Here is an 8,641-nt window from a genome sequence, read left to right as displayed (position 1 = left end):
ATCTGCCTGTTCTGCTCCCCACTCTGTCTCTGGTGAATCTTCTCACCCTCTGCATCTCTGGACTGTTCCCCAGTTCTGTATGAATAAATAAAAAAATTAAAATAAAAACATCTGCTCTCTTTTTTGTAAATCTCAAATTGCAATGCAATCTGATGGTCTAATGAAAAAATGACTATTAGAAGATGATTCCCTGTTTCTGGAGGAAAAAGCAAGTATGGAGTATAGAACTCTGTCAGGCTAAGGATGAGAAGCAGAGAGCACAGGCAACCTGGGCCCAAACAGAACTGCCAGACAGGGGAAGCTCAGCTCAGAAGCAGCTCTCAGACATGACGGAAATGGCCCCTGGTCCTGTCACCTGGCAGTGATACAAGGACAGTGGGGGAGGACAGTGCTGCTCTTGTGACAAAAAGCCAATCAGGCAAATTGTCATCTGAGGCCTAGGGTGCTTCTCTCCACTGATATTCAGGGTTTCTGGCCCAAAGCTGCATTAATTTAATGCTGTTGCTAAATGAGCAATTCACACACTGATCTGGTGGACAAAGCTGAGAATGACCTTTCTGAGCACATATTCTGGGCCAGGGTCTTCAAGGTGAGGACAGCAAATGGGAGCCTGCATTTTACATTTTTCACTTCATTGGGAAATAAAGGAATGAAGAGTATTTTGCAGGGAGGGCAGTGGTAGAAATTCTTGTTGAGACAAGAAAAGGTAGAGGCGAGATGATTACTTGTCTGCCTGTTCATTTCTGAATGATATGACAAGGTGTGGTGGAAAGGAGAGTGCTGACCGCATTAGCAATTAAAGACAAAGGCCGTGAGCCTCACTCAGCACATAAGGAGTGGGTGAGACATAGAACTGGGTGAGAAAAAGCAAAAAAAAGCAGAGCTGTGATTAAGGCCACACTGTGGCCTTCAAACTGTGCTCTCAAGTCCAAAGGGTGCTGACAGGCAAGGGTTAACCAATAAGTGGAAAATTTAATGTCTGCTTTGCTGAGTGATGTAATGCTTAGAGCACTGGATATGAATCCTGTGCAAAAAGCTAGCAACCCAAGGAGGCTTTGGTGATGCCATGACAACAGGGGATAAAAAGGAAGCTTCATTTTCAAAGTCTAAGTAGCTTCTAAAAATCACCTAAGGTCAGGCTGACCTTGGCATATTTATCCAGGGAGATGCTCTTATTACCCAAGGAACCACCCTGACTGCATAGGCCGGAAGGTTCCTGTAGCTGTTGCCTGAAGTGCAGAAGGGCAGCTCTGGGGACACAGGTCAAGCAAGGTCATCTCCAAGGCAACGAGCTTGTGGCCAAATGTCATGAAACAACATATGCACATGTGTAGGTGCTCACCATTGCTCACAGAGTCAGAAAACCAGAGGTTAGGGTGAACCTGCTCATTAAATTCTGTGGATCCTTTCATTCATATGCATATTAAAGTCCAATTTGAATCTAGAACGCAAAGTCTGTCTCATTCAATAATTACTGACTGCTCAGTACATACATCCCTCTATTAGGTAACACAGGAGGTGGGGGGGAAAGTAAAATGAGCCAGTGATGAACCTGGCATATTTTCAGTAAGGACATAGGATAAAAATTCAGAAAGTTAGATGATCATGTGAGAGATGCGTGGCTGAGCATCCCACTTGATTTAGGCAGTGAAATTATGAGGATATCTCTGTGCATTTGTAGAATGTATATCTGTAAGGATATGTACAGTTTGGGGGTAACAGAAACAGGAGAGCAAAAGAGAGGAGAACCGATAGCTGGAGAATATGCAAAAAGTGCTAAGAGAAAATGAAAAAAAAAACTAGGAGTGGAATTGCTGGGTCATATGGCAGATTCATTTTTTTTTTTAAGATTTGTTCATGCAAACAGAACTGGGGTACAGGCCAGAGGCGCAGGGGTGGTGAGAAGATTCACCAGAGATAGAGTAGGGAGCAGAACAGGTGGATTGATAAAGTGCACTGCTGGGGGGAGCAGTGGATGAGACAGGAGAGGTCTGCAGCGCCATGTGTATCACCTCCGGGGCCAGGGATGGAACTCTCACTGAAGTGGTTTTGGTTAGCTTGCAGTGCTGCGCTTTAACCTGCTGCGCCACCAGGGAGAGCTGGCAGGTCCATTTTATACAAAAACACTAAATCTAAAGGAAACCAGCACTGTTGTGTTTACTGCAGCACTGTTTACAATAACCAAGTTATGGAAATAACCTAAGTGCCCCAAAATTGAGCGAGTGGATAAGAAATATATGGTACATGTACACAATGGACTACTCAGCATTCAAAAAAGATAAATTCATATCATTGGTAGCAACATGGATGGAGCTGGAAGGGAGTTTGCTAAGTGAAGTAAGTCAGAAGGAGAAAGATACCAATGGTGTCACTTACATGTAGACTATAAAGACAATAAAACAAAAGGCCACACAAAGATAAACACTTAAACCAACCTTTGAAAACTGACCATAGTTAGGAGGCATCCAGAGGGAAGGACAGAGGGATGAAAATGGGGTGAGGCAGAGCACAGTGGACTCTGGTGAAGGATTATGCATCCATAGGTGACCCACCTGGCACGGCAGACCTCTCCTGACCTGCCCACTGCTCCCCTCAGCAGTGTACTCTCCACTCTGTCTCTGATGAATCTTCTCACTGCCCCTCACCTCTGGCCTGGAACCCCAGTTCTGTATGCATAAATAAATCAATCTTTAAAAGAAAATCTTCTAAGGCTATTCTAGCTTGTGCTTAAACCCCAGTACCCCCTTCAGGATCAACCTTCTTGAGGTCCTCACTCCTGCTAACTTATGTACTTGGACCCCAAACCTTGATACTTAGACCAGAACTTCAGGCCATCATGTGAAAGTATTGCTTTCAGAAGAAAAGCTGAAGTAGTTATTATAGGGGGAGGGGGGGAAACCTCTGTTGCACTTCTTTGCCCATATTTTGTGCTTAGTGACATTTTTATTTCTAATCAGAGATGGGGACACATGTATTGAATACCCGAGGACCTATGTAGCATACTAAAACTGGACTCCAGACCCAGCAAGGACCTCCTTTTCCTAATACCCACTCCATACCTTTTTTATCTTCTGCTCTTCCATCTATTTTTTTTTTTTGTCTGTATTTTCCCAAGGTTATGGATTGGTTATTCCACTTTTCAAAAAGTAACTTGTCCTGTCAACATTTTAATATCTAGATTTTTGCTTATTTTTCAGATGTCTCTTTCCTCTGAAGGACTCACCAGTTTCACATAAAGATGCTGAATTATTTCCTTTGATTTATTCTTCAAATATACTGAGATTAATTATTTCTAATACAATCTGTTTCTCTCTTACCTGGGATATGCTTTTCCAAAGCCAGGTCTGATTTTATAGTTCCTTTGCTTTGGTAGATGTACTAGGGAGAGTTGACGGATTTTCTCTATTTCCTATGAAGAAACTGCTGAAGTGTGTTTCAGTAGCAACAGACTGGCTTGGTTGACTATCTTTTGACTGTTTTTCTAACTCTCCTGTGACCACCTTTATAAACCCCAGATGGCAGATTTTGTCACTGCTGCTCTCCTTGGCTTCGTGGACTGAAACTCCTTCTCCTTCTCCTTGCAGATCTTTCTAGCAAGAGCCATACAAATACTCTGAACTCTGGTATCAATCGTTTATGGCTCACTACCTATTTCCTCTCAATCAAAGTATTTTGTTTTTCAAGGAAAAGTGATTAGCACCCATGGAGCAAAGGGAGAGTTGAGAGGGAAGGAAATGATAGAAAATTATTGAAATACTTGTTTCTTGAGGGAAGAGGATTCTCAAATACCTCAAAGTACAGGTAGAAAATAATAAGATGAAAAGATCAAGAAGATATGGTACATATACACAATGGAATATTACACAGCAATCAAAAAAGATAAACTCATGCCATTTATGGCAACATGGTGGAGCTGGAAAAGATGATGCTTAGTGAAATAACCCAGAAATAAAAAGAAAAATACTGGGTGGTTTCACTCATAGAAGGAGTGTAAGAGATCAGGCATTTGTCCAGTTATTTTTGCACCAATGGTTGAACAATGTAGTGAATGCAATTCTTCCTGGGGAAGCAGATCTAGGTCAGTGACAGAATAACTTGGAACTGCTCTTTCTCTTGCCTTTGATCAAGTCCATTGAGTCATGATTCTTACACCCAGGTACTTTGAGCTCCCCTCTTATCCATTGTGGCCAGCCACAAGACTGTAGGCAAGTACCGGGCACAATCTGCATCTTTTGCTGTGAGGCATTCCTGCCAGTCTGGTAGATGCCCCTGTCCACACTACATTGATGTTCTCCTCACACACCAGTAGTAACTTAGTGGAAATTAGTTAGATACAGGTCCATAGGTGCACTCAGGACTTCTGAGAACCATCAGTAATGAACAGAGACTGACTTCCAGGGCAAAACTTAAGTACTGGAGAAAAAAGAATATAATTCATTAATTGTGAAGGGAAAAAAACTGTCTATCACCTTAGACTTGTCTGTATAAGTCACATTAAGTTTAGGCTCATAGCTTGAGCAGAATGAGCAACTAAGTTGACTCAGGGAAGACTCACAGATGTGGTTTTAAAGACATGGAATGTCTCATGACTCAAGTTCTCACTCAGCTTCCTTAGAAGGTCCCCGAATAGAAAGGAGTTGTTAAGCATTGGGCAGCAATTAAGGTGTGGTTAAGGGTCCTGTCTTAGGAAAAGCAAACATTGTTGCTAAGGAAAACTGAACTCTGCTCCCAAGAAAATAGGTTCAAGGTTTAACTCCCCAATACTTGAGAAAGTCACCTTATTTGGAAGTAGAATCATTGCAGATAGTCAATTTAAGATGATGTCATGCTGGAGTAAGGTGAACCATTACCTAATATGTCTGGTGTCCTTATAAGAAGGGGAGAAAAGACACAGCCACACATACAAAGACAAGGGAACAAAGGAAGGGAAGAGAAAAGTATAAAACAGTCTCTCTTTGAGATTTTAGAAAGAATGTGGCACTGTCAACATCTTTGCTTTGGACTTTTAGCCCTTAGAACCGTGAGAGAATAAATTCCGTTGTTTGTGCCCTAGAGCTGGGACTGCTGACATCTGTCGAGCTAGCAGCCTTTCCTGGATCCCACATGCAGACCACAGACACAAACTCCAGACCATCCCTGAACCTGTGTGTGTGTGTGTGTGTGTGTGTGTGTTGCACACATGCATATCTGTTTGGAGGGGAATGTAAGATCCATCTTTCCTACAGATGGTCTGAGCTAAGAACCTCTGGTTCAGTTTTTCTAATACTTAACCCCCTCTCTAATTCTTTGTAGGAAACTTCTAGAAGTAGTTCCAGCACTCTGCTCAGGTCAGGCTGGAATCACCTGGCACATGTCTCTAATGAAGTCCCTGCCCCACTGAGCTGAGACTCATAACCACACAGCTTCTGACTGAGATGTTTGGCGCCATCTCCCGGCTCCTGAGCATGCACTCTGGATCTCTCAATGGATCTCTGAAGACAGACTGATGCCCAGGCAGGCTCTCCAGTGTATAACTGCCTACACTGACTCCCTGCCCACCCCAAGAAAGCCCCTCTCTGCAGCTTCAATAAGCCATGCTGCTTATGGCCTCAGGCCAATAGCCATCTGTCCAGACAGGCTGTGCTGAGTTGCTTCGAGCTGGAGAGGACTAGTCGTCCCACACCTGCAGACACACAGGGCCCACACAGTTCTAGGGCCTCTGAGGAGTGGGACAGGATGATGGTTAGCCCGTGGGCAGATGACACCCTCCCTTCCAATTATAGGACCCGACCGGCTGATCTACCTGAGCTTACCTGCACTGCCCATGGTCCTTGTCACACTCTGGGGTGGGAGCCCCAATAGCACCCCTTCTGGAACAGTTGCAGCTTTCGCAGCCAGCCAGGGGGTGGAAGCTGAAGGACTGCGCCTCACAGGTCTCACAGCGAGGCCCGACAGTGCGGGGAGGGCAGAGGCAGTTCCCGGTCATCTCCCCACACAGACGCCCGCCGCAGCTGCAAGCTGGCCAAGGAACAAAGAGAAACACAAAAAGGTTACACACCACCTGATGTCTGGGAGACAAGCACCAACCGCCAGGGTTTCCTGTACTTCCAAACAAGTCTGGGAGAGATAGCTCACTTTCCACTCACTACAGCATCACTGACGTCGCTGATCCAGTAGAAGCTTTCTTGGTGACAAGACACAAGCCCACAGCAGGCATGTAAGAGGACTCTAAGCAGGCCCCAGCTGGGCCTGAGGCCCAAACCTCTGTTTTGTAAGACACCCCAAGGGATCCAAAAAGCCTGTTTTCTCTGCCTGCTTTGTCCAGCTACCAACTCAAATGACTCACACTGCCATTTGGAAATGACCTAATGGTTTGCATGGAGTTAAACCTAAAGGAAAGTTGAGGGAAGAGCTCTCCCTCTATTTTCCAATTCAGAGACTGCCTGCAGCAGATACACCATGAGCAGCGTGCCTATGTGCTCACAGGCTCCAGGAAAAGGTGCCACATCACTGCAGGGCACTGAGCTGGGCCAGGGGGGATGCAACAGTGGGTCCCCCATGGGCTGAGACTGGTCCCCTCGGAGAACTGTTTCCCACGCTCCCCTTCCTGATGCCACACAGCCTACATCTTAGATCAGAGGATGGTTCTCAAAGGTTCAAGGACTTCTTGTCCAGGGAACACTATGCCTGTGTGACCCTTGCCCCCCCACCCCCACCTCTCTGAGTGTTGGTTAGGTTGCAACGACTGAAGGTCTACGAGGAATAGGATTGAGCTGTCCAATATTCTGATGCTTATGGCTACAGACACTCACCCGCTTTGCCAAATGCATGAGTTGTTCAGCTTGAGAAACACAAACACTTAATCTTCTAGAACCTTACTTATCAGAGTGTGGTCCCTGGACCATCAATGTGGGTACCACCTGGGTGTTTATTAGCAATGCAGGCTCCCAGATCCAAGCCCTGGCCTCCTTATTTACAGCCCACGTCTTCACAAGATGCCCTGGTAAATCTTCAGCACGGTGAAGTGTGAGAAGCCCTCCCCTAGCTGAGCATCATCTCCTGGGCCCAGAGACGCCCTCTGAACTTGCACTTACGCTTGCAGTGTGGGAACCCGTAGTAGCCGGTTCGACAGCGGGTGCATTGTCGTCCGATGACACCGGGCCGGCATGGGCACTGCCCGCCCTCGGGGCTGCAGTGATGGCCCATGGTGCCAGCAGGGTGGCACTCACAGGGCAGTGCACCCTTGTGGTAAAAAGCCACCAGGGACCTGGCCAAATTCTTACAGAATTGAGAGTCTGTCTGAGGGCTGCGGAGATAGAAAGAGCTTAGTGTCATCCTGACAGATGTGCCCAGGAAAAAGCCCCAACCTTTCTGTGCCAATTTGCTCCACCAAGCAGTGTTGAGGGTAGGAGGAGCTCAGACTCTGGAGTCTGGAAAGAAGCCCCAACCCCGACCCTACCCCCGCCAGCATCTAGTCCAGAATACATCACAGTACTGGTAGGTGGCAAAATTTGTGGCAGGAATAAAATTTACCTGTAGGATGATTTGTTTGATATGTAGATTAAATATTAATAAATTGGTTACAAAAAGGAATGTTCAGTATATATGTGTAAATATACCAACAATAAAGAGGAGGCAAATTACTAACATTGTATGTTGTTTGCTAGAAGTTTTGTCTACAGATCACACAACCATAACCTCACACTACCCAACCAATTGGGCCTAAGCTCCATTTCATAAATAAGTCAGCTAGGCCTCAGGATGTGAAGGGCACTCCAAGGTCACAGAGCTATGTGGAGAAGCAAAACCTCAGCTGTTCAACTTCAGGGCCTTCACTCAGTATTTTCTAAATTGGAGGCTTCTACCTACCAGGGTCCGCTGGAGCTCCTTGGCTCTCAGAAACCTATGAGGGGGCAAGTTGTATCTGCAGAAGAGAATGTTAGGAGCCAATGCCTAGTGCTATCCTAGGTTCTTGGCATTCAGGGACCCAACGAGGATGTGAAAATTCATGTCTCTGTGACTCTCCCCACTCAATCAGATGGCAAAGAATATTGAGAATCAGAGTTAACATACTCCCTAGTAGAGAGACCTTGTTTGGTGTCTTGCAGGACTCTCAGTTGCTCAACAGAAAGCAGCAAGGAAGAAGATAACTTCTTAAGCAACCTGTGGGTCCTACCCTAACAGGTATAGCTTGGCTATGAGGAAAGCTGAGGAGGGGAATCTTGCCCAGAGGTACATGATGAGGTCTGCTGGGGCGCATGTGTGACCTGGGAAGAATATTCCCTCATTATACCTGAGACTCACTGCCCCTCCTCCGGGTGCCCGGATAAAGCAGACAAACCCAACACCAGCCCCTTCCTGGGTCTTGCTGGAAAAGCCTCTTGCATTCCAGGTCCTTCCCACAGTGATACTTACTCAATGTAAAAGCTGTTTCTGCCACAATTGTCAATAAATTCGAATGACTTGTCTACTGTTTTTTTGTGAAGTATTTGGTAGTCATAATTTTCAGCAGGCACCACCAGAATGCGGACCTAAAGGAAACACATCAGCACGCTTAGGCTTTCTGACAGCAGGTCATACCCACAGCTATTCATTATACTCACTCTTCACTAAGATCAACGTGCCTCGTTAAGTCCAAGATTTATAAGCAAAGAAATACAAG

At 45.7% G+C, this 8,641-nt stretch overlaps 1 protein-coding gene across 1 annotated transcript in view; it reads right to left on the bottom strand.

Annotated features, from left to right (window-relative positions):
• LAMA3 (laminin, alpha 3) overlaps positions 1–8,641 on the bottom strand; it is a 207,773-nt gene that overhangs the window by 87,533 nt on the left and 111,599 nt on the right. Inside the window, exons 29-31 of the mRNA XM_012725781.1 lie at positions 8,395–8,510; positions 7,074–7,285; positions 5,793–5,997 (exon numbers count right to left, since the gene is read on the bottom strand). Coding sequence (XP_012581235.1) covers positions 5,793–5,997; positions 7,074–7,285; positions 8,395–8,510 — 533 coding nt within the window. The remainder of the gene's footprint in view (positions 1–5,792; positions 5,998–7,073; positions 7,286–8,394; positions 8,511–8,641) is intronic.

This window comes from Condylura cristata, unplaced genomic scaffold, assembly GCF_000260355.1.
Source record: "Condylura cristata isolate star-nosed mole 26May11 unplaced genomic scaffold, ConCri1.0 scaffold00016, whole genome shotgun sequence".
Classification (NCBI taxonomy): Eukaryota; Metazoa; Chordata; class Mammalia; order Eulipotyphla; family Talpidae; genus Condylura; species Condylura cristata.
Note: the sequence above shows the minus strand (reverse complement) of the source record. Positions and strands in the feature narration are given on the sequence as shown.